Source organism: Ahaetulla prasina, chromosome 14, assembly GCF_028640845.1.
Source record: "Ahaetulla prasina isolate Xishuangbanna chromosome 14, ASM2864084v1, whole genome shotgun sequence".
Taxonomy (NCBI): domain Eukaryota; kingdom Metazoa; phylum Chordata; class Lepidosauria; order Squamata; family Colubridae; genus Ahaetulla; species Ahaetulla prasina.
Window position 1 is genome coordinate 21,763,054 of NC_080552.1, and position 24,969 is coordinate 21,788,022.

Genomic DNA, 24,969 nt, shown 5'->3' on the forward strand with positions numbered 1-24,969 from the left:
TCAATCTGCTACGGGTGTGGCAGAGAAGTATCCATATGTGTGCTTAGGGCATTCAAAGAAGGTGTCTCCATGTGTGCAGTGACCGGAGGAGAGTCACAACTGAGGGTTGTGTGTTTATACACCCTCACACACATAGGACACGCCAAGGTGAGTGGCATTCTGTCTCCTGAAGACAAGAAAATAAGATAGACAAGATAGATAAGATAACCTTTATTATGGCTTTTCCTGGCACCCATTACGGACATGCACTTCTTTTGTGGGTGGTTTGGACACGCAAGCGGTGAAGCGGGTGCCTGCGTGTGGGTGTGTGGGTTGTTTGCGTGTGCATCCAATCGTTGCAACCGAGTGAGCTGTGGCAGGGCGAGATGATCTCTGCGGTGCAAAGTCAGAGGTCTCGATGACCGATGAAGTGAGAAATTATGATTTGCTGGGTGGGGAGGCAAAATTGGAGAGCTGAGTGCAGATCGTGACCGGCTCAGGGGGAAGGGGTGGGGAGTGGAAAGTGTCGCTCGGAGGTGTGAAGAGCGTTTGCTGTGCTTCAGTGAGTGTGGAAGAAATATGAAGGAGCCCGCTTGTTTCGCTGAAGGCATCTTCCAGCCCAGCGAGCCTCCAAAGTCCTCTTGATCACCAGATCCAACTCTGCTGCTCCAGGTAAGTTCATTTCTTTCTAAGGAAAGAGATTCAGGAGACAGGCAGGCAGCTGAGTGCGTATTCCTAGTGTTTGGAAATAAAGGATTAGAAATTGCAAAGAGGCTGTCATACAGCAGCAGGCAAGGAATATTCCAATAGTTGGATCCTGCCCTCCCGCTCAAGAAATTCAACCCTTCCCCATCTCCTGTTCCTAGCAGCCATGGGAAGAGAAGGAAGGAAGGAAGGAGTTGGAAATGAGAGGAAGGAGGGAGGGAGGGAGGGAGGGAGGGAGGGAGGGAGGAAGGAAGGAAGGAAGGAAGGAAGGAAGGAAGGAAGGAAGGAAGGAAGGAAGGAAGGAAGGAAGGAAGGAAGGACTTTAGGCTTCTATTTTAGCAATGATTCACAAGCTGCAATGCTGGGGCTTATGAACTGTCCATTTGTGAGATCACTCTGTGCTTCTGGGGAAAGTCAGAAAAAACATGTGTGAAATTATAATTACACTTTGCAGAGAGAGGGGGGAGAGAAAGAGGAAGGAAGGAGAAAAGGGAAGAAAGAAAGATCTCTCAGAGGAAGGAAGGAAGGAAGGAAGGAAGGAAGGAAGGAAGGAAGGAAGGAAGGAAGGAAGGAAGGAAGGAAGGAAGGAAAGAAGATGATAGTAGGTATGTAGATGAGAGATGAAAGAGAGAGATGATAGATGGATAAATAGAGAAAGAAACACAGGAAGGAAAGGAATAAAAGAGGAGAAGGGAGGGAGGGAGGGAGGGAGGAAAACAGAGTTGGAAGGGACCTTGGAGGTCTTCTAGTCTCACCTCCTCCTCTGGCAGGAAAGCCTATATCTTTTCAGACAAATGGTTGTCCAATCTCTTCTTCAAAGCCTCCGGTGTTGGCGATCTTCTGGAGGCAAGTCCTTTTACTGTTTATGTCTGGGGTCTTTATGGGAAGTTTTGCTACATTTTCTTAGCTGATATCCCACCTTCTCCTTCAAAAAAAAAAACACCTGCCCTTGTGGGCATAATCTTCCTTCTCTCCCTTCTTCTCGAAATCTCTGCTCTTCTCCCACAAACCCAAGCAGCTCCTTCTCAGCTCACCCAGGTCAATAACCGCGTCCCTTTCTTTCTCCATCGCCTCCCCCAGCTATGAACCTCTCCTTCAATGGCCTCACCGTTCTCGGGAGCCAGCCGGAGCCGTGGACGATGCCACCCAATCTGTCGTTGTCCGGACAGCCGAGCCAAGGGTTGGGTTGGGCTGAGGTAGAGAAGCTGCTCTTCCTGTTCGACAAAGATCCGGTCACCCTCAGCCTCGTCATCCTCTACCTGGTGTCCTTCTTGGTTGGGTTGGTAGGCAACGTCATGTCGATCAGGATGCTGACCAGGAAACGGAGCCGTGCCGTGCCCAGCCTGAATGCCACCCGCAGCCTCCTGATCAACTTGGCTATCTGTGACTTGATGGTGGTTTGCATCTGCATGCCCGTCACGACCGGGAACCTTATATACAAAGCTTGGATCTACGGAGACTTGCTGTGCAGGGCGGTGCCATTCATCCAGGCTCTGTCCGTCTCAGCCAGTATTCTCAGTCTGACGGTGATCAGCTTGAACCGCTATTACAACGTCCACAACCCCCTGAAAGCCAGGTCCTTCTTCACCCGGAGGAAGATCTTGAACACCATCCTGGCGATTTGGATCTTGTCTTCAGGTATCTGCCTGCCTCTTCTGTTCATGAACCGGCGAGACGAGATCGGGGTGGGCTCCGATCTCCCGTTGGTGTTCCCCATTTGCCGGGAAATGTGGCCCCAGGAAGAGCTCAAGCTAAGCTACAGTTTCTTCCTCTTCTGTGCTCTCTACTGCTTGCCGGTCTCCTTCAACGTGGTCATCTGCTACTTGACCGTCCATCGGCTCTGGAGACCCACCAGCACCCTGAGAGACTGCGGTGCCTTGAAGCAGACCTTGCTGGCTTCCAGGCTGAAGATCCGCCGGACGGTGGCTCAAATGGTCATCGCCTTAGTTCTGCTCTTCGCCATTTCCTGGCTGCCCATTTATCTGATGGACATCTGGATAGAGTTCCACAGCCCCAAGTCCTTGAGTGATGAAGAGCCATCTCCTTTGGTCCTGCAACTGCGGGCTTTCTCTCAATGGCTTAGCCTCACCAACTCCAGCCTCAACCCCATCTGCTACTGTTTTGTGGGCAGCCTCTACAGATCAGCTAAGGAAATGAGGAGCAGATACCAAAAGAAAGTAGCTTTCCTTCTCAGCTTCTCTCCCTCGGAAAAGAGCTGGCTACCTTCGGTTCCCAAGATGCTTTCTCACAGGCGGTCAATGGACTCGGCTAAAGAAGAACCTGACCTTGCAACACGAAAAGAAGGCTGCGGAGGCCACAGCCACAGCTGCAGCAGTGTTGTCTAAGATAATCTTAGGGATGACCAATAGCGTGCGGGGAAAGAACCACCTTCCTACAAGGGTTGAAGTTTCCAACTGTGCATCTTCCCTTGATGTGAGCACCTCCCTGAAGCCGGTAGAAGAGAATATTGGTGGGTTTTTCCCCCCAGATGTTTTGTGACCCAATTAGGGGACATCATCGGTACTAGAAGGGAGTGGGGTTTGCAGGTAGGAGGAAGAGTGGGGGGGAAAAGGGAGGAGGAGATGGAGATGGAGGAGGAGGAGGAGATGGCAGAGAAGGACTATAGGGTCCTTGAGGCTCTCTGAGCTTGGTTGTTTTCTTGTGGACATTTCATGACATTTCATGACCCAACTAGGTAACATCATCAGTGCTAAAGGGAGAGGGGTTTGCAGGGAGGAGGAGGAGGAAGAGGAGGAGGACAAGGACAATGACTGTGGGGTCCTACCTTGATGCTCTCTGAGCTTGATTGTTTTCTTATGGACATTTCATGACCCAATTTGGTAACTTCATCAGTGCTCCTTGAAGGGAAAACAGTAAGTAGAATCTGAACGCTTGCAGAGATGATATCCTCAATTGCAGAGATCATCCTCAATTTTAGCCGTTAACTGCAAGACCCAAATATGGCCTCCCAGATATTTTGACATCATCTCGGGTAGGTGCAACAGGACGGAAAGCCCCACACTCAAAACTGGAAGATTTACAGAATAGACTATAGAATTTGTAGTCATAGGCTACAAATAAGCAGTCAGGAAACAATATCAATATAAATCATAAGGATACAAGCAACAGAGTTATAGTCATAAGTGGAAGGAGATGAGATGAGATGGGAACGATGAGAAGATTAATAGTAGTGCAGATTCAGTGAATAGTTTGACAGTGTTGAGGGAATTATTTGTTTAGCAGAGGGAAGAAACTGTCCTTGTGTCTAGATGTTCTGGTGTGCAGTGCTCCATAGCGTCATTTTGAGGGTAGGAGTTGAAGCAGTTCATGTCCAGGATGTGAGGGGTCTGTAAATATTTTCACAGCCCTCTTTTTGACTCGAGCAATATATAGGTCCTTCGTGGAAGGCAGGTTGGTAGCCATTGTTTTTTTCTGCAGTTCTAATGATCCTCTGAAGTCTGTGTTTGTCTTGTTGGGTTGCAGAACCAAACCAGACAGTTACAGAGGTGCAAATGACAGACTCAATACTTCCTCTGTAGAACTGGATCAGCAGCTCCTTGGACAGTTTGAGCTTCCTGAGTTGGTGCAGAAAGAACATTCTTTGTTGTGCTTTTTTGATGACGTTTTTGATGTTGAGTGTCCATTTTAGATTTTGCGATAAGGTAGAACCTAGAAATTTGAAAGTCTCTACTGCATCTGTCAAGTCAGCTGCCATCAAACAGGAAAGAATCAAGAAATGAGTAGATTAACCTTGATGATTAAAGAGAGAGAAGATACGGAATATTTTAAGATATATTTTAAGGGGGAAATTTTTATGATTGGTTAGAAAAGAGAAATAGATAAAGATTTGGACATTGTAATAAGAGAACATTATAGTAAATGTATTGTATTTGGGGGGGAAGTATCGTAATAGAGAAATGGAAACTATAAGGGAAGAAATGAGGATAGGAGTAGTAACCAGAAAGAAGTAGTAGTTACTGAAGAAACACCGAGATGACACATGGAAGGACTGAGGTATCATGTGTTTGTTTGTGTAAGAAATAAAAAAAAACTTTACAAAAAAAGAGGAAAGAATCAAGAGGAAGAGACAACACTCTTGATAAGGGTCTGATAGTGATATTAGTATTCCTGATTTTGTTTTTGTGGTCTAGACCAGGGGTCTCCAACCTTGGCAACTTTAAGCCTGGCGGACTTCAACTCCCAGAAAGCCTGGATTCAACTCCCAGATTCAACTGGATCTGGGAGTTGGATCCAGTTGAATCTGGATTCAACTGGATTCAACAGCCTGGATTCAACTCCCAGAAAATTCTGGGAGTTGAAATCCTCCAGGCTTAAAATTGCCAAGGTTGGAGACCCCTGGTCTAGACTGCCTCAAAGGCCTAGCCAATGCATAATAAAAAATAAATTTGAAATGTTCCCTGAACTTCTGCTACGAAGGGACTCCACATTTCAATGCACCTTCCTCCTGTATCCTTAACCGATTTCCCTACAAATCAAGCAAGAAAAACAACCACCAAGAATTGTAACCCTTTCACACACACAAAAAAAATAAGTCATCTTAAGAGTCCTAGAAGAACATATTGTCCAAATGCGCCCTCTTGTGGCGAGAGGTGGAGGTTCTCCACTGATTGGCAGAGTTCTGGATATATATGGATATTTTTTTTTATTTTTTTATTTTGTCACAACAGTATACACAAACAATTGTCATAGATAAAACAACATGTATTGAAGAAAATATATAAATAAAAAATATGCATCAATAATATTAATTTGATATAATGAAGGGAACAATAGGACAGGAACGATAGGCACTTTTGTGCTCTTATGCACGCCCCTTATAGTCCTCTTAGGAATGGGGTGAGGTCAATAGTAGACGGTTTTTGGTTGAAGATTATTCATGAATCTGTCATCCAAAGCAACCAGGAAAAGCTTGTCACCTCACAAACCTAGCCCTGGCTTGTTTCTGAGCAGGGAAGGAATGGTCAACAGACCGCAGTTCACACCCTGCTGGTCTTCCTGGCTGCAGAAAAAGCAAGGCAATATTAACTAAATACTATCTTTCGAGAAAAGCTGCTGGCAGAAGGAGGTGAGAGCATCCGCAATGATGAAGCGTGGAGAAAACGACCCCCTGTCTGATATTTATATGGCTCAAACCATTATTTATTTGTTTGTTTGTTTGTCAAACACGTACAAGATAGCAGGTATGAATATGAAGATGGACATGGCATGAGGGAAATGAATACAAATAAATGGGCAGAGCAGGACAGGGACGGTAGGCACGCTGGTGCGCTTATGCATGCCCCCTTTACGACTTCTTAGGAATGGGGTGAGGTCCACGGTAGACCGTTTAAGGTAGAATCTGTGGGGGTTTGAGGATGTAACAACAGAGTCAGGTGGAGCATTCCAGGCGTTGACCACTCTGTTGCTGAAGTCGTATTTTCTGCAATTGAGTTTGGAACGGTTGACCTTGGGTTTGTATCGATTGTTTGCCCGTGTATTATTGAGGTTAAAGCTGAAGAAGTCGTTGACAGGTAAGATGTTGTAGCAGACAATTTTGTGTACTATGCTTAGATCAGACCTCAAGCAGTGCGGTTCCAGATTATCCAAGCCCAAAATTTCAAGCCTGGTGGCATAAGGTATTCCGTTGCGAGCAGAGGAGTGGAGGACTCTTCGCGTGAAGTACCTCCGGACCCACTCAATTGTATTAATGTCTTAATTGTATTAATTAATATACAGTGTGGATTCCAGGCAGACGAGCTGTATTCGAGAATTGGTCTGGCAAAGGTTTTGTATGCCCTAGTTAGCAATACAATGTCATCGGAGAAGAAGTTTCGCAAAATTAAGTTAACAAATCTTAATGCCATTTTGGCAATGCTGTTACAGATGCTGATCATTATGCTGATCAGATGTCCCTGGAAGAATTGTAGATGCTGATCAGAAGACACTTCCTGGGTCTAGGAAGAACGGTCCGGGGGCCATGTTCAGCCCCATGGTCTCCAGAGATCCCTCTTGCTCTGCTCCATTCCTTCAACCTTGGAAAGTCAAAGCTTTTGGTTGAAAATGCACTCCAAGACCAACACCAAGGAAACCAAAACAAAACAAGTCTTTATTTTGAGGGATCCTTGATGCTCTCCGAGTTTGGCTTTCTTATAGACATTTCGTTATCTAAACCAGGTAACATCATCAAAGCCGCCAAGCTTAGAGTGCACCTGGGACTCCTTATTTCAACCCTTAGCAACAAATATTCTTTATTAAGCCCTGATTTTGACTGTTGAAGTTGACTGATGGTTTGGAGGAAGAGATAAGAGGGACATGGTCCAAGGATCTTAAGGTGCTTTAGGAAGGACATGGTTGAGAAAGAAGAGATATCTGGGGGGGCGGGGTGGTACAGAAAGGAGAGGGGGAAGAATTGAGTCACCTGAAGAAGGAGACAACTGGAGGAGGAGACCAAGATTTCAATATGGTCTTTTAAGTGGAAGAGTGAGAGCAGAGCAGAGCAGAAGGACACCAACGAAGTAGAAAGTATTTGATTGAGGAGAATTAGAGAAGGAGAGAAAGAAAGTCCACACCAGGGTTGCTATTCAGCAGGTTCTGACGGGTTCTGGAGAACCGGCAGCGGAAAATTTGAGTAGTTTGGAGAACTGGCAAATACCACCTCTGGATGGCCCCAGAGTGGGGAAGGAATGGGGATTTTGCAGTATCCTTCCCACCAAGGCACACCACGCCCACCAAGCCACGCCCACAGAACCAGTAGTAAAAAAAAATTGGATTTCACCACGGGTTTACATCCCTCCACAAAGTTTTCTTTTAAGATTATGTATTTATGTGCCTATTGAAAAGAAAATATTTAGCCTGCTGAGCTGCATATTGCAAATATTAAAGGAATCCTATATCAGAGAGACTGAAAGAAATGATCGTTTGTCTCTAAAGTCAAAAAGGCCAGCGTTATGTTTATCCCCTTGGCTGAGCTCAGCCTTCTGTTCATTGTGTCCCGGAGGAAGTTTTATATTAATATAGGGAACATAAATATTTTGCAGCTGAGAAACTCAGTTTAGGGCAGTGACGGCTTCACTTGGAAAATGTTATGGTACAGGACCTGAATTAACCTCCTTAGGCTTTGGTGGGGGGGGAAATTAAATGTTAGGAGAGCACGATCTTCTCGAACCAGCGCCTTCCATCATGGCTGGATGATGGGCATTGTAATCCATTGCAGCTGGTATGTCAGGCTCAGGATAGGCTCAATAGTAGTGGGTTGCTCCCGGTTCAGTCCGGTTCTATAGAACCGGTAGTAAAACTAGTGGGAGGTTCCGTCCACCCACCATGATGTCATCATGGGTGATCTGCACATGGAATGCACGGGCGAAGCAAGGGCACGTACACACTCCTGTTGCAAACCGGTAGTAAAGATAAGTAGAACCCAACCCAACCCAAAATCTCAGTCACGTATCGCCCCAGAGTTGGGGAATTCTGGGAGTTGAAGTCCACTCATTGCAGTCGAAAAGGCTGAGAATCATAGATTTAAACCAGGGGTCTCCAACCTTGGTCCCTTTAAGACTTGTGGACTTCAACTGGCTGAGGAACTCTGGGAGTTGAAGTCCACAAGTCTTAAAGGGACCAAGGTTGGAGACCCCTGGTTTAAACCATTGAAGTTTTCTTTTTGTTCAGCATTTTTACTGCTTTTAGCAGTTTCCCACCTACCTATGTGAAGTTTAGGAAACTCTTTGTTATGGAACTCTAAATTCCCCAAAGAGGAATATGCAAATATTTTAACATCCCCATGCTCATACCTTGCATTGAAAATAGGCCCCAAATATCGAGGGATTGTATGGTGTGGAGAAATGGCGCCATACGAGCTTGAATTGCTGAGGTTTGAAGAAATATAAATGAGATGGTTTTCCCAGTTGCAATGGATGGCTGTGAAAGTTGGACCATAAGGAAGGCTGAGCACCAAAGAATTGAGGCCTTTGAACTCTGGTGCTGGAGAAGACTCCTGCGAGTCCCTTGGACTGCAAGGAGATCCAACCGGTCAGTCCTAGAGGAGATCAACCCTGACTGCTCTTTAGAAGGCCAGATCCTGAAGAGGAAACTGAAATACTTTGGCTACCTAATGAGAAGGAAGGACTCCCTGGAGAAGAGCCTCATGCTGGGAACGATGGAGGGCAAAAGAAGAAGGGGACGGCAGAGAACGAGGTGGTTGGATGGAGTCACTGAAGCAGTCAGTGGGAGCTTCAATGGACTTCGGAGGATGGTAGAGGACAGGAAGGCCTGGAGGAATGTGGTCCATGGGGTCACAATGGGTCGGACATCAATTCGCAACTAACAACAACAACAAAATAAATGAGATAATATCCACTAGCCACCGGCCATCGCAAGCCACTGAACAAGCCGACCGCCACAAAACTTTGATGTCGTCTTTTAACATGTGAATAATGCTGCCTGTGTTTGCAGGATGTGCCAGAGTAGACGTGGGCACTGTAAATATGTCATTCAGAAGCTCCCCTTCTTACTTTTCCAGATGCTTCGAAATTTCCTTCGGTTAGTCTTCTCACAAACCCCCTTTTCATTTTCCTCTAAACCAGTGGCTCTAAAGGGGAAGAAAATCCCAAAGGGATATTTTAGGGATAGCTGAGGTCAACGCCCGTCCAGCTTGTTTTCACAGCTCTCGTCCCCCACAGACGGCTGGCCTAGTTCAACGCTTCCTTGTGTCATTTTGGCTCAATTGCTGTTCTGCAACCCCGCCTGTATTTCCATGGCAGAAAACATCCAATGCAAACAAGGGCTTGTTCCAAAACCTTCACTGATGTTTGCATTCCAACAGATGCAAGAAAACAACATGGTTTAACACCACTATAAATCTCCTCCCCCATATTATTATTATTATTATTCTTTAAACATGAGACTCAGTCAACTGAACATTCAAAAATGCATCACAAATACCATTGACTGGTGCTAATGGTTGAGATGGGTTGCTGCCAGCATCCTAGGTATCAACCAAGTATCTTCTTAAAATATATGATGTTCCGAGTAGTGCAGTTTTTTTGCAGTTCCGCTGGTGTTATTGCAGGAAGCTGCAATTTCTTGACGTGTTTTGTAAAATTCTTGGACACGATGCCAAGTGCCCCAAAGACAATGGGTATCACTATGACATGTTTCTTCCATAGCCGTGGTTTCGATGGCCAGGTGGCGATATTTCGTGATTTTTTTTCCCAGTTTTTTCTTCAACTCTGGCATTTCCTGGTACCGCGATGTCAATAAATTGTACATTTCGGTCCTCAACAACCATGACATCTGGTGTGTTATGTTGCAAATGACGATCCGTCTATATTCGAAAGTCCCACAAGATGATGTTTCTTCCTCTTCTTCTTCTTCTTCTTCTTCTTCTTCTTCTTCTTCTTCTTCTTCTTCTTCTCCTCCTTTTTCCTCCTCCTCCTCCCCCTCCTCCTCCTCTTCTTCTTCTTCTTTTTCTCCTCCTTCTTCTTCTTTTAAATCCATTTTTTATTTGTCTAGGCTCACCCACCACAATTTATCTATCTGCCTGGCTTTTGCTCCTGGGCAGAACCTCCTCATCAATTTTAGGCAATAGACGTGAGTTGATGGTGGCTTGCCAGGGGAGGAAGATCTAAATGCCCTAAAGAGTTCTTTTTTCACAGACGAGTGATGCTTAGATTCGCGTTTGACAGGTTGCTTATTTGGGATGCTCCTGGAGGGGGCATATCACCTGACCACTGAAAACCGTCTGGAATACTCTACCTGATCCTGTTGTTAATCTCTCTAATCCCCATACCTTTTACCGTAAACTGTCTACCGTGGACCTTTCATGTTTCTTAAGAGATCCCTAAGCGGGCGTGCATAAGTGCACCAGCGTGCCTACCGTCCCTGTCCTACTATTCCCAATTATAGATAATCATTCTATGTGTTTATGGCTATGTTTTGCCTATTTATATACATTTTTTTTGGTGCCAAAAATTTTTCATGTGTCCATGTCTGTGACTACTCTGTTACTTGTTTTCTTGTATTTGTTGACAAATAAATAAATAAATAAAGATCTGGAAAACACCCAGGTTCTCCGATTATAAATTTTTTACATTAAGACCGATGAATAGTAACTGCACAGAAACAGGTCGTTCCCTTTGAGGATTTCCAGACCTTTTCTACCCAAGGTATTACAAACTGTTCCTGTTTGCCTCCAGATAACCACATTCCTTAGCTCAGGGATCTGCAAACTTGGCTCTTTTAAGACTTGTGAACTTCAACTCCCAGAGTTTCTCAGCCAGCTTTGCAACTCTGGGAGTTGAAGTCCACAAGTCTTAAAAGAGCCAAGTTTGCAGACCCCTGCCTTAGCCCAAGCACAGTTCCTGATTTTGCTTTAAGCAAACCCCAACAACGCAGCCTCTGTGTTTTCCATCTCTTCCGCCTCGTGTCAAAAAATGACAAGGCTGTCAGAAATGAATCTATTCGGGACTGCTTTTTGGCAATCTCCCCTTGTTTATCTTTTCCATGCAAAAACCTGAAGAGGCCCTGGCCTTGTTTTTCTCTAAGGGTGAGTCACACATTCCAGATTTTGGCAGCAAAGCAAAGCTGCAAATGTCAGAAGGGCAGATTTATAGGTCTTCCTATCAGCTGCTCGCCATGAGTTGAGCAGCTTAAGGAGCTATGAAGAATCTAGTTCTCCTGGCTCCAGGGATATTGCAGGAGGAAGACCTGGGGTCTCCTTCCACAAAATTGGGAGGGGGACGAATGAAGGAAGAGGGGGAAGCGTGCGGAATTCCAAATTCTGTGCAATGTTTACATAACTGAAATTGCAAGTGTTAAAGGAATGCACTTAAAAGGGCCAACACATTCCAAGATGGGTCTTAAGAGCAATAGCCATAATTGCAAGAGCAATTAGACTTATATACCACTTCATGGTGCTTTTACAGCCTTAAACGGTTACAGAGTCAGCCTCTGGCCCCCAACAATCTGGGTCCTCATTTTACCGACCTCAGAAGGATGGAAGGCTGAGTCAACCTTGAGTTGGTCAGGATTGAACTCCTGGCAGTGGGCAGAGATAGCTTGCAACAGTGCATTGTAACAAGTGCACCACTATGCCTTCCTTCCTTTCTTCCTTCTTTCCTTCCCAAGCAATAGCAGACTTATATACCGCTTCATGCTGTTTTACAGCCCTCTCTTAAGTGATTTACAGAGTCAGCCTCTTGCCCCCAACAATCTGGGTCCTCATTTTACCGACCTCAGAAGGATGGAATGCTGAGTCAGCTTTGAGCCGGTCAGGATCGAACTCCTGGAAGTGGGCAGAGTCAGCCTACAATGCTGCATTCTAACCACTGCACCACCGTGGAAAGGAAGGAAGGACGGAAGGGAAGGGAAGGGAAGGGAAGGAAAGGAAAGGAACAATAGCACTTATATACTGCTGCAGAGTGCTTTAAAGCCCTCTCTAAGCGGTTTACAGAGTCAGCCTCTTGCCCCCAACAATCTGGGTCGTCATTTTACCCACCTCGGAAGGGTGAAGGCTGAGTCAGCCTTGAGCCTGGTGAGATTTGATCTGCCAAACTGCAGCTAGCAGTCAGCTGAAGTGGCCTGCAGTTCTGCACTGTAACCACTGCGCCACCTCGGCTCCTGATATATTATGGCCGAGATATCCAGTGGCAATTGGGGCAGGGGCGTTTATTTTACCAGTGTTAAGGGGTCTTCTAAACTCCCAGCTTCTTCGGAACTACCTTTGAAGACTCAAACACAGTGCCTTAAAGATTAGTTGTCCCAAAGAATCTCTACTTGTATTTTTCTGCAGACCAGGATTCTGCAAAGCTCAGGTCCCAGCAATTCCTGGGAGACAAGCTTAAAGTTCATGGGATGGTTCGTTGAAACCCAAGTTCAAGAGATCCTTCACTAGGATGGGTTCTTCACCAACAACTGTGGCCTGAGACAGTTGTTCTCTTGCAAAGTCCATCGGGACTGTCGCACACTTCATACTATGCTTTCACTTACCCTTAGATTACAGCCAAAATACAGAGGAAACCATGGTTTAAAAGGCCAGTGAACCTGGTTAATGATTCCCCTCCCCCCCCCCGAGGTCTTTTCCAAACACCGTTCAAAATAAATTTTTTGGCATATTTGTAGCGTTTTTTAAAATGGAAGAAAAAAATTGAAACCGTCTGGGAGAGTTTGGGCCAATCATCAGGAGACAGTGAGTTCTAGTCCTACCTTAGAGATGAAAGAGACAAAAGTATGGTAGCTGGCTGACTTTGGGCCAATCACCAGGTGATGGCGAGTTCTAGTCCCACCTTAAGCATGAAAGCCAGCTGGCTGACTTTGGGCCAATCTCCAGGAGATGGTGAGTTCTAGTTTCACCTTAAGCATGAAAGCCAGCTGGCTGACTTTGGGCCAATCACCAGGTGATGGTGAGTTCTAGTCCCACCTTAAGCATGAAAGCCAGCTGGCTGACTTTGGGCCAATCACCAGGTGACAGTGAGTTCTAGTCCCACCTTAAGCATGAAAGCCAGCTGGCTGACTTTGGGCCAATCTATAGGTGACGGTGAGTTCTAGTCCTATCTTAGAGACAAAAGTACAGTAGCTGGCTGAATTTGGGCCAATCACCAGGTGATGGCGAGTTCTAGTCCCACCTTAAGCATGAAAGCCAGCTGGCTGACTTTGGGCCAATCACCAGGAGATGGTGAGTTCTAGTTCTGCCTCAGGCATGAATGCCATCTAGGTGACTTTGGGCCAGTCCTTCTCTCTCTGTCCATCCCACCAAACAGGATTGTTGTTGTGGGGAAAATAGGAGAAGGAAGCTGTGTTGGATATATTCACCACCTTGGGTTATTTGTAAAAAAAATAAAGGCAGGAAATAAATACGTAAGTAAATAAATACATAAATAAAATTATACACACGACTGCAACCTAGAATCAGTCTGCTGCTTTTCCATCAGTGACTCTATAAACACGCAGCATTTTTTCCACCGTATCCCACCCTCCGGGCCGGGATTGGGGGGCCAGATTGAACAGAAACAACATAAAGCGGACACGTTTTTTCGTCCTTCCTTCCCACGGCAGGCTCCGTATTAAATATTTTTTTTTAATATATTAATTCTTTCTTTCCATTTGTTTTAAATGCACCAAGAAAAAGCATCAACATAAAATGGCGGCGGAACCCACCGGATCGTAACACAACGGCAAAAATAAAGAGGTCACACTGGACAAAGAGGGGCTTCGAAAACCTTTTCTGCAGAAGGTTTCGGGAGCTTGCCACTGAGCCTGTAGAAAAAAGTACACTTGTGGAGGTTCACCTGGAGAGACCCTTGTTATTTGGGGCAGTGGTCCCCAACCTTTCCAGCTTTGCAAACTGGTGGTGGTGATGGGGAGGAAATGGTTCCGTGTGAGCGGCAGGCTCACACCCGCAGCTCGATTGGCATGAGCGGTGGGCTCTCACACACGCATGTGAAGCTCCATTTGCACGAGCGACGGGCACTCGCACACGTGCATGAAGCTCCAGTTGCGTGAGTGACGGGCACTCGCGCGCATTTGTGAAGCTTCATTTGTGCGAGCGGTGGGCATGCCCGCCGGTCCCACAAATGGAGCTTCACGCGCGCACCCGAGTAAGTGCCCACCGCTTGCGCAAATTGAGCTGCGTGTGCACACTCACCTTCTACTCATGCGGTCCGGTTTTGAACAGGCCGCGGCCCAGTCCCGGGCTACGACCCGGGAATGAGGGACCCCCTGATTTGGGGGACATCAAATAAGGAGGATTCTTTGGGATTTGGGGGGGGGACACTCCTCCACCTCACTCTTGCTCAGTTTTTGAGCAGGTTTTCTGGTTTAGGATATCCGAAAAGTACGAAATCGGCCTCGTAGAGTTTGTATAACCGCTGTCGCCACGCCATGGGGATTTTAGCAAACCAGTCCTCCTCCCAACTGTTGGCTGTCCTGTTCCGGTAGCTGGGAGGGAAGTGGAGAAGATGGTCCACCTTGAGAAGCTGCAACAGGTACGTGGCGTCTTCGTCCAAGGTCTCCAGTTTGCCGACAAAGTCATACTCGATCTGGCAGGGATGACACAGGCGGTACACCTGCCTCCAATGCTCGTTGAAAGGGGCCAACTTTTCTGTCCGAGGGTCCAACAAGTACTGGATGAAGTCTGAGAAGGAGACGCGGAAGCCACCCTCGAAGGCCTCGCTCACCGACGTCGGCAGGCTGCTGTAGTTGGAGTAGAGCTTGAGCATGGGGATGGCAAACCGGCGGTAGAATTCCTCGTTGGCCAGCTCAAATTTGCTCCGGAAGGCCGAGATCAGCCGAACGAAAGGGTCCCGGACGAAGAGGAACTTGGTGTACTTCTTGAGTTTGATCTTCATGAGATGGCGGGAGAATTTGCCGTAGCGGCGCCAGAATTTGTTGAAGGTGAAGTGGGTGCTGGTGTTGTGGACATTCTCGCGGGGAATGTCCAAAGGGTCAACGTAGGGGACGCCTTGATCCATTAAGCTTTCGCTCAGGACAATCATCACCCGCTTCCAGTTGGTGCAGGCCACTTTGGGGACATAGCAGTAGATGATGCCGTGACGGTCATCGACGATGAGGTGGTTGAGCTCGTAGTTGGGAATGTCATCAAAGGTCCTCTCCTTGGTCGGGAAGGAGAAGCTGGAATTGGCGCACCAGTCCTGCAACATCTGCCGTCTCTCTTTCTGCAACTTGGCTTGGTCCACCACCACGTTGGCCTCCCGGGTGGGCCAGTCGTAGCCTCTGACGTTCTCCTCCAAGTTGCTGGCCCCGGGTTTGCTTGAAGCACGCAAGGGCGTCTTGGGCTTCTCGGCCTTCCGGCCCACATCGATGTTCTTTTTCAGGTTGGAATTTAATAGGTTCTCCAAAAAGTCGTCCATCTCCAGCAGAGACCCTGGGTTGTCCTTCCCCGCTGTGGGGAGCACCCCCTGAGGCCTCGAGAGGGTGGTGTGGAGGTAGAAATGCGCGGTTCCGACATTGTCCCAATACACGATGATCAACAAGATCATGAAAATGGAGCCAAGGACCACCGAGAGACGGAAAAGCCGGGCCTTGGTCATTCTGCCAGGTGGGGTCTTGAGCTACTTCCTCATGGAGCTCATCTCCAACTCAACGGAAAACCTCTGGAATCCAACATGGCTTTGATGGATGGTCACAACCTGCAGGGGGTACCAAACACAACGTGAACGTTCCCTTTCGCAAACATTATTGGAGAGAAAACACAGAACAAGCCGGCCTTCTCCAGCCTAACCTCCTTAAAGACAGCAAATGGAATTCGGGAGAATTGGAGAAGGTTGGTATGCCAGAGGTCCTTGTCGTTCTTTGAGTTTGGTTGTTCTTCCGCAGATGTTTCATCACTCAGCTAGGTAATATCTTCAGTGGACTGCTTGATGCTCTTGGGGCTTGGTGGTTTTCCTGCAGACGTGTCATTACCCAGCTAGGTAACATCCTCAGTGCTAGAAGGAAATGGGGTTTGCTTTCTGAATGCTCTCCCTTCTAGCACTGATGATGTTACCTAGTTGGGTAATGAAACATCAGCAAGAAACCACCAAGCTGAGAGAGCACCAAGGATCCCACAGTTATTTTCCTCCTCCTCCTCCTCTCCCCAAACCCCACTTCCTTCTAGCATTGATGATGTTACCTAATTGGGTAATGGAATGTCTGCAAGAAATCAGCAAGCTGGGAGAGCACCAAGGATCCCATAGTTATTTTCCTCCTCCTCCTCCTCCTCCTCCTCCTCCTCCTCCTCCTCCTCCTCCTCCTCCTCCTCCTCCTCCTCTCTTCCTCTTACTTCACTCCACAAACCTCACTCCCTTCTAGCACCGATGGTGTTACCTAGTTTGATAATGAAACATCTGCAAGATAACCAGCAAACGTAGCATCAAGGACACCACAATTCAACATGCTCAACCCTGGGCTATAAATATTCTCTTCTATCATAACATCTTCAGTGCTGCACTGATGATGCTACCCAGCTGGGTAGTTAAAACGTCTGCATGAAAATAGCAAGATCAGAAAGCACCATGGACCCAGTTCAACCCAGAGCTGCAGAGTCTCGTCCAGTGGTGGGTTTCAAATTTTTTTACTACCCAGTTCTGTGGGTGTGGCTTGGTGGGCGTGGCAGGAGAAAGATACTGTAAAATCTCCATTCCCACCCCACTCCAGGGGAAGGTTACTGCAAAATCCCCATTTCCTCCCGATCAGCTGGGACTCGGGAGGCAGAGGTGGTATTTGCCAGTTCTCCAAACTACTCAAAAATTTCTACTACCGGTTCTCCAAAACTGTCTGAACCTGCTGAAACCCACCTCTGGTCTCGTCTATTGGTGGTTCTGTCTATTTCAACTTGCAGCACACCTGAAATTTTAAAAGGTGGACAAAAAAAAACCTAAAATGGAGCAGAACCCATTTCAAACCGTTGTAGATATTTATAAACTTGTATTAGGGCATTTCACGCGTGGTATTATTGCTCTGACACTATCACCCTAATCCAGAATTGATTTTTTTCCCCCGTTCTGGATTGACCCAGCTCTCTTCCGAGACCAAAGTTCATCTCTTTCTCTTTGTCTTTCCCTGTGGCAATTTTGTGTTATCTGACTTGTTATTATATCGACAGCCCTTTTCAAAGCTACTTCTCACAAAAGTGAATTTCCCCTATGGAGATAATGCGATAACCTTTTCTCCCCTTCAGTAAACACAATCGCCACAGTACGATTGGAATCCGCAGCACCGAGATTTCCTCTGTTTCTAGGCTGTTTCTCTATTGTTTTGAAATATCTCGGCTGGAAAACCCGGGAATTTCTGAATCAGAATTAGATAGAGGAAGTTTCTTTTCCTTTAAAACCTGAGAGAGATGGAAGTCCGGATATTTGTTTCAAAAGCTGATTCTGAAGTCCTGATTTCTTAGGAAAAGAAATCAACCAAAATAAGAACACAGCAAAATGTTTCTAGGTTTGTTTGTTTGTTTTAATCAACTAGATCTCTAAGATAAGGAACCGTCTCCACAAATAATAAAATTTTCCTTCTACGCCAAAAGTGACTCACATGCTTAGTCACGCCAAGAAACGCCTATCCCAAGTCTTTTGCTTCTTGCGGAAAAGTAAGAAGGGGTGTCTCCAAACTTGACAACTTTTAAGACTTGTGGACTTCAACTCCTAGAATTCCTCGTGCCTGCTAAGGAATTGTGGGAGCTGGAAGTCCACAAATCTTAAAAGGTGCCAAGTTTGGAGACTCCTTGAGCCAGCCCTGTGCAGCAGCTGCCAAAAAAGCCAACACAGTTCTGGGCTGCATAAACAAAGGGAGAGAATCAAGATCACGTGAAGTGTTAATACCACTTTATAATGCCTTGGTAAGACCACACTTGGAATACTGCATCCAGTTTTGGTCACCACGATGTAAAAAAGATGTTGAGACTAAAGAGTGCAGAGAAGAGTAACAAAGAGGATTAGGGGACTGGAGGCTAAAACATATGAAGAACGGTTGCTGGAATTGGGTTTGTCTAGTCTTATGAAAAGGACTAGGGGAGACATGATAGCAGTCTTCCAGTATTTGAGGGGCTGCCACAAAGAAGACCCCTTCTTTAAGAGCCCTTCTTTGATCGCCAAGGCAGATCGCCGCCCAAAAATGCAATGTGTTTGAAGGCTGAAAACGTGATGCGTAGTGCCCAAAATGGCTACCCGGAACAGCTGATGCCTTTTCTTACTCCTTCCATGCTTCGCCTCTTTTAGTCACTGGAGCTCCCTTTGATGATCAGCTGTGCTCTTGAAGCTGTTTTTTAACCCCAATGTGGCGCTTGCAAGCGAAGTAATCTTCCGTGCTTTGCCTGCTTTTCTAATTGCTGCTCCCTCCGACGATCAGCTGTGCTTTTGAAGCTGTTTTTCAGCCCCAACTTCAAAACCAGCGAGCAAAGTAATGTGCTGAAGCTGACCAGGCTAAGGACTAGCCAGATGAATATCGGTAGGCAGATTTTCTTTTTCCTGTTTTCCGCCCCAAAAACTAAGATGCGTCTTATACTCCGGTGCGTCTTATACTCCGAAAAATATGGTAAATCAGAATAATCGGGAATGCTTTCTGGAAATAAGCAACAAGGGTGTGTCTTGCAGCTTCTCCAATGGGCTGGATTCCTGCAAAATTCCATCTGTCGAATTTGACAGGAAGCAAAGCAGACACGGGAAATGCTCTTTCCGGGATGAGATGCGAGGGGAAAACATGTAAACAAACCTGGAAAATTGAGCGTTCGCTTTGGGAACGAGTCCGCCCTGATTGCATCTCTGGATTTCGCTCTAACTTTTAAAATCAACAACACATGAAGAAGTCTGTAGTTTCACAGACCCAAGATTTTGGAAGCGTCTCTTCCTTGGCATGGTTATTGTTCGAAAGCATGCGAAGTCACGGGTCAAGATGCCCTTCCTGGCAAAAGCAGGGAAAGGAGCCAAGCGCCAAATTTAGCATCCGACTGTGGGTTTGTTTTTAGAACAATGATGTTTGTACGGCCTACAGACCAACGGTAGGTTCAATGGGCATTGTGCAGATTGTGAACCTTCAGGAAAGCAAAACGGGCCCACTTATTTTCCGAAGCGCCAAGGCAAGAAGCGATGGATGGAAATGAATGAAGGAGAGAAGCAACTTAGAACTAAGGAGAAATTTCCTGACAGTGAGAACAATTAATCAGTGGAACTACTTGCCTCCAGAAGTTGTGAATGCTCCAACACTGGAAGTTTTTAAGAAGAGGTTGGATAACCATTTGTGTAACATAATATAGGGTTTCCTGCTGGAGCAGGGGGTTGGACTAGAAGACCTTCAAGGTCCCTTCCAACTCTGTTATTCTGTTCTGTTCTCCAAAGCACCTGAAGGCAGGACCAGAAGCAACGGATGGAAACGAATCAAGGAGAGAAGCAACCTGGAACTAAGGAGAAATTTCCTGGCAGTGAGAGCAATTAATCAGTGGGGCAACTTGCCTTCAGAAGTTGTGGGTGCTCCATCACTGGAGCTTGGACACTGGAGATTCTCTGAAATGGTATAGGGTCTCCTGCTTGAGCAGGGGGTTGGACTAGAAGACCTCCAAGGCCCCTTCCAACTCCGATGATGTCCTATGTGCTACTGCAGGATGAACAGGGGCCCATTCAAGATATCCACGGAAATAATCAACAGGCCCACTTATTTTCCAAAGCGCCAAGGCAAGAAGCGATGGATGGAAACGAATGAAGGAGAGAAGCAACTTAGAACTAAGGAGAAATTTCCTGACAGTGAGAACAATTAATCAGTGGAACTTCCTGCCTCCAGAAGTTGTGAATGCTCCAACACTGGAAGTTTTTAAGAAGAGGTTGGATAACCATTTGTGTAAAATAATATAGGGTTTCCTGCTGGAGCAGGGGGGTTGGACTAGAAGACCTTCAAGGTCCCTTCCAACTCTGTTATTCTGTTCTGTTCTCCAAAGCACCTGAAGGCAGGACCAGAAGCAATGGATGGAAACGAATCAAGGAGAGAAGCAACCTGGAACTAAGGAGAAATTTCCTGGCAGTGAGAGCAATTAATCAGTGGGGCAATTTGCCTTCAGAAGTTGTGGGTGCTCCATCACTGGAGCTTGGACACTGGAGATTCTCTGAAATGGTATAGGGTCTCCTGCTTGAGCAGGGGGTTGGACTAGAAGACCTCCAAGGCCCCTTCCAACTCCGATGATGTCCTATGTGCTACTGCAGGATGAACAGGGGCCCATTCAAGATATCCACGGAAATAATCAACAGGCCACTTTTGACCAGAGCAATCTCCCTCTCCTTGGCCAGAAACTGGATTCCATCATCCCAGCAGGCTTGGGCCAACCTGAGGTGACTCATAAGCGGTTGCACATTAAAAATAGACTTTGAGGAGGACTGTGGGTATTTTTGTCAACAAGCAAAGCAAAGCAACCAATGACTTGGTATTCTGGACAAACTCAAGTGAATTAAAAAGCGTTTGCTTCACGGAAAGCCACAGGGAGAAGAGGAGGACTTTTTTCGTTCATTCCCTAGAGAAGCTGGAAGCACATCAGAGGCCTGCAAAGGGCATTTGCACTTAGCGATGTAAGTTGGATGTGGGGAGGGGAGAAACTGAAGCAGAAATTTAGCAAAGGCGTAAAAACACAGAGACCCAGGACTGGGTTCTATGCCATGCAGTTTAATCTGCCTTATGTCTTCAACTAAGACGACTGACACAAGCCACAATGACACAAGTGTCATGCTATGCAACCGAATGACATCACGATGGAGATGTTGTTCCCTAAGACTATTTATTTACCTGTACCCCACCTTTATTAATTTTATAAGTAACTCAAGGTGGCGAACATATCTAATGTTCCTTCCTCCTCCCATTGTCCCTACGACAATCCTGTGAGTGACCTAAGATCAGCCAGCTGGCTTTCATTCCTGATAGGACTAGAACTCACCATCTCCTGGTGATTGGCCCAAAGTCACCCAGCTGGCTTTCATGGCTAAAGCAGGACTAGAACTCGCCGTCTCCTGGTGATTGGTCCAAAGTCACCCAGCTGGCTTTTGTGCCTAAGGGCAGGACTGGAACTCGCCGTCTCCTGGTGATTGGCCCAAAGTCATCCAGCCGGTGGTCTTTCAGGTCTAAGATGGGACTAGAGCTCACCATCTCCTGGTGATTGGCCCAAAGTCATCCAGCTGTCTTTCATGACTAACACAGGACTAGAACTCACCGTCTCCTGATGATTGACCCAAAGTCACCCAGCTGTCTTTCATGACTAACGCAGGACTAGAACTCACCGTCTCCTGATGATTGACCCAAAGTCACCCAGCTGGCTTTCATGGCTAACGCAGGACTAGAACTCACTGTCTCCCGGTTTCTAGCCTGGTGCCTTAACCACTAGACCAAAGCCGGCTCTCTAAATCCTAACCTTATCAATGTTCCAAATTGCCAATTTTATTTCCAACGGTAGCTGTGGAATTCTGGGAACTGAAGCCCACAGGTCTTAAAGTTGCCAAGGTTGGATACCCTGAGCTAAAGGATCTACTCTGAGCTAAGGGCCACTTTGTAGCTTTCCTCCAAGTTGCTGTTCTCCAGGATACTACGCCTAGTATCCTGAGCGCTGAAGACCCAAGCCACGCAGAACATCACCTGAAGTCTTCAAAGACAGGGTGAAGATATCCAGCTATTTATGTTTGATCATTCCCTCTTGCCCCCAAAAAAGAACTGCCACAACCCCACCCCACCCCCGTGCACAAAGACGACAGGAACTGCAATGAAGCAACTTCGGCCCCACCAAAGGAGCATGGAGTGTTACAGTTGCGTTGTGTGTCCTGTTTTTCAGGAAGGGCTAGACTAAGCTATAGACTTCCTCCTTTTCATTTCCGGAAAAATTTATGCACACTACCAGTAGCCCAAGACTGATAATTCAGCCGGAGACTCAGCTGGTTTAACTCAGGGATGTCCAACCTGGTCAATTTTAAGACCTCTGGACTTCCGGAATTCCTCAGTCATCCAATTTTGGCACCCCAGTTGGACCTTTCATTTCCCACAAGAGAGTCTGGTCTCCATAATCTGCAAAAGACAGCAGGGCAAACCGTTTACATTAAGCCATCGTGCTCTTCAGGGTAGCACCATGTGAGGAACCGGCCGGCCAGGTTTACAAACCATAATTCGGAGCTTTAGACCTCAACTCGGCAATCGTGGCATGCCCAGGGTGCAAGCCTGCAAGGAAGCCTTTAGCTCGGCACAATGTGCAAATTGGATCTCAGGCCATTCCAATCCTAACCAACCAGGGTTGTGCAAGGGGGAAAGACCCCTCCTCCTGTATTTTCTCACAAGCTAGCTTTGTACCAAAGGCCTCCACCCGCAAGACACAACCACCTCACACAGACGGGTGTCATGATGCCACTGGCTCCCACCGCATGGAAAGTGCACCGTTTGTTGGAAGAGATGATGACACACCTGTCCTCATCCCACCCACCCACCCACCCAGGAGGGATGCTGGGAGGGAGCCATCCCCTCCCCAGATCCAGGTGGCCACCAACCAGCCTGGTGGGGAGGGGGGGGCATCTGGAGTCGAGATCCCACCACCCGCCACTCCTGCGCAGGGGGAGAAAAAGCCTATGCGAGGATGGCGAAGGGAGGCAGGGAGATCTCCAAGCTGGCGCCCGCGGAAGCCCTTTTGCGCATCTCTCCCCGGCCGGGGTGCCCTCCGCCCGGCTGCGAGAGTTGGGAAGCGGGGGAATTCCACGGCAGCGCGGCTATGGCTTCCGATCCAGCCAAAGTGCGCGTCCACGAGAGGGGATCCAAGGGGAAGAGGCTAGCGCAAGGCAAGGCAAGGCAAGGCAAGGCAGGGCGCGATGCGCTTTGCAAAGATGCGCCCACGTGGGCGCGGAGGCAGAAGGAGCCGCCGTTGCATCCCGCCGGTCCCCTCCGCCCGCTGGCCGAGCCCCCCTGCCCACCTGCGCCCGGCATCCCCGCTCACCTCCGGCCGGCCCCGCTGCCCGGATCGCGCTTCGGCCGCGCGGTTATCCCGCTTTCTTTCTTTCTCCGGCCAGCCCCGGCCGCGGCTCCTCCTCCGGCTGGGGCTGCGCCGCCCCTCTCGCGAGAAGCCCGGCCCGGCTCGGCTCGGGGGGTCTCCCCCAGCCAGCTCAAGCGCCGCCCGATGCTCCCCCTGCGCTGCGATGAGCTGCGCTGAGATGCCCGGCCGCGCAAGACCCGCTCAAGCCTTGGCTGCTTAACTCCTGCGCTGCGCTGCGCTCCGGGGATGCTGGCGGGCTGCTCCCCGCGGCGCTCGGGGAGAGGAAGAGAAGCTCCCGCTGCAACTCCGAGCTTCGCTTCTCCATCCACCCAGCCATCCCCGAAGGGGCTTTAAGTACTTTCTCCCAGCAAGTGGGTAGGGGGGAGTGATTAATGGCCCTGCAGTTTTCTTGGAAGGGGTTGGTTGGCCCTTGTCTTCTTCTTCTTCTCCTTCTCCTCCTCCTTTTCCCCTCCCCCTCCCCCTCCTCCTCTCCCTCTTCTTCCTTCTTTTCCTCCTCCCCCTCCCCTTCTTGTCCTCCTCCTCCTCTTCTTCTTCCTTCCAAGGCTGAGCGAGAAGGACTGAGCCAAAATCTACCTGCCTAAGGAAGGACTAGAACTCTCCTAGTTTTTAACCGGGTGGCTTCACTCCGATCCCAAACAGGCTTGGTGTACCGTGAAGATACACTACCTGACTCTCTGGTCTCTTCCCCAAATCCCCAAAGCTTCAACCAAAGACTGTCTACTGTTGACCTCACCCCATTCCTAAGAGGTCTGTAAGGGGCGTGCATAAGAGCACAAACGTGCCTACCGTTCCTGTCCCATTGTTTCCTTTCGTTATATCCAATTAATATAGTTATTACATACTCATTTTTATATATATATGCTCATATATTGTATAGTTATTTCATGCTTCCGCTTATATATACTGTGTGACAAAATAAATAAATAAATAAATAAAATAAAGATACTATCTGCTTCAGAATAGATTTAGAATAGAATAGAATAGAATAGAATTTTATTGGCCAAGTGTGATTGGACACACAAGGAATTTGTCTTGGTGCATATGCTCTCAGTGTACATAAAAGAAAAGATACGTTCATCAAGGTACAACATTTACAACACAATTGATGATCAATATATCAATATAAATCATAAGGATTGCCAGCAACAAGTTATAGTCATACAGTCATAAGTGGAAAGAGATTGGTGATGGGAACTATGAAACGATTAATAGTAGTGCAGATTCAGTAAATAGTCTGACTAGAGGTTGAGATTAGAAGTCACCATCTCCTGGTGATTGGCTCAAAGTCACCCAGTTGGCTTTCATGCCTAAAGCAGGACTAGAACTCACTGTCTCCTGGTGATTGGCTTGAAGTCACCCAGCTCAAAGTCACCAAGCTGGCTTTTGTGCCTAAAACGGGACTAGAACTCACTGTCTCCTGGTCATTGGTCCAGAGTCACCCAGCCAGCCAGTTTTCTTGTCAAAGGCGGAACTAGAACTCACCATCTCCCAGTTTCTAGGTCCTTTGTAGCAACGTGTTACGACTCTTTAACTGGCCTCCAGCCCGGGAGAGAAACAAGACCAGGCCCTTGACTTGCAAACCCATTAAGGAAACACGAGAAAGATTTGCTGATCCACGCACATCCTGTTAGTCACATGCCACACTCTTTGAGGGACATTTAGGTGCGGATGTGGTCTCCTTTTCGGTAACATCCGCCTCACCATTGCCCTCTGGGCTGAAGGAGTGGGGGGGAGCAAGGACCTTCAGGCGCTCTTTGAGCCTTGGGAATTTGAACTGGGATCTGTAGCTGCCACCCAGTGCA

The 24,969-nt window shown here is 47.4% G+C and overlaps 2 protein-coding genes across 6 annotated transcripts; one reads left to right on the forward strand and one right to left on the reverse strand.

The window, feature by feature from the left end:
• Nucleotides 1-24,769, reverse strand: CHST12 (carbohydrate sulfotransferase 12). Of its 5 annotated transcripts, none has more exons than XR_009152084.1 (3): nucleotides 24,650-24,729; nucleotides 3,470-3,542; nucleotides 1-714 (listed from the first exon to the last, which is right to left on the reverse strand). XR_009152084.1 is itself a non-coding variant. In XM_058157111.1 (2 exons), exon 2 carries the CDS (start codon nucleotides 15,723-15,725, stop codon nucleotides 14,469-14,471), a length of 1,257 nt encoding a protein of 418 aa, XP_058013094.1. In that variant the 5' UTR covers nucleotides 15,726-15,824; nucleotides 24,650-24,769; the 3' UTR covers nucleotides 13,734-14,468. The 5 variants fall into 5 exon arrangements, 2 of the variants coding, with proteins under 2 accessions (XP_058013094.1, XP_058013093.1); XR_009152082.1 differs by lacking the exon at nucleotides 24,650-24,729 and adding an exon at nucleotides 23,111-23,592; XR_009152083.1 differs by lacking the exons at nucleotides 3,470-3,542; nucleotides 24,650-24,729 and adding an exon at nucleotides 23,111-23,689.
• Nucleotides 1,448-3,454, forward strand: LOC131185044 (QRFP-like peptide receptor). Its single transcript, XM_058157109.1, has one exon. The coding sequence runs from the start codon at nucleotides 1,767-1,769 to the stop codon at nucleotides 3,027-3,029; it is 1,263 nt and encodes a 420-aa protein (XP_058013092.1). The 5' UTR covers nucleotides 1,448-1,766; the 3' UTR covers nucleotides 3,030-3,454.
• Nucleotides 24,770-24,969: the final 200 nt, after the last annotated feature.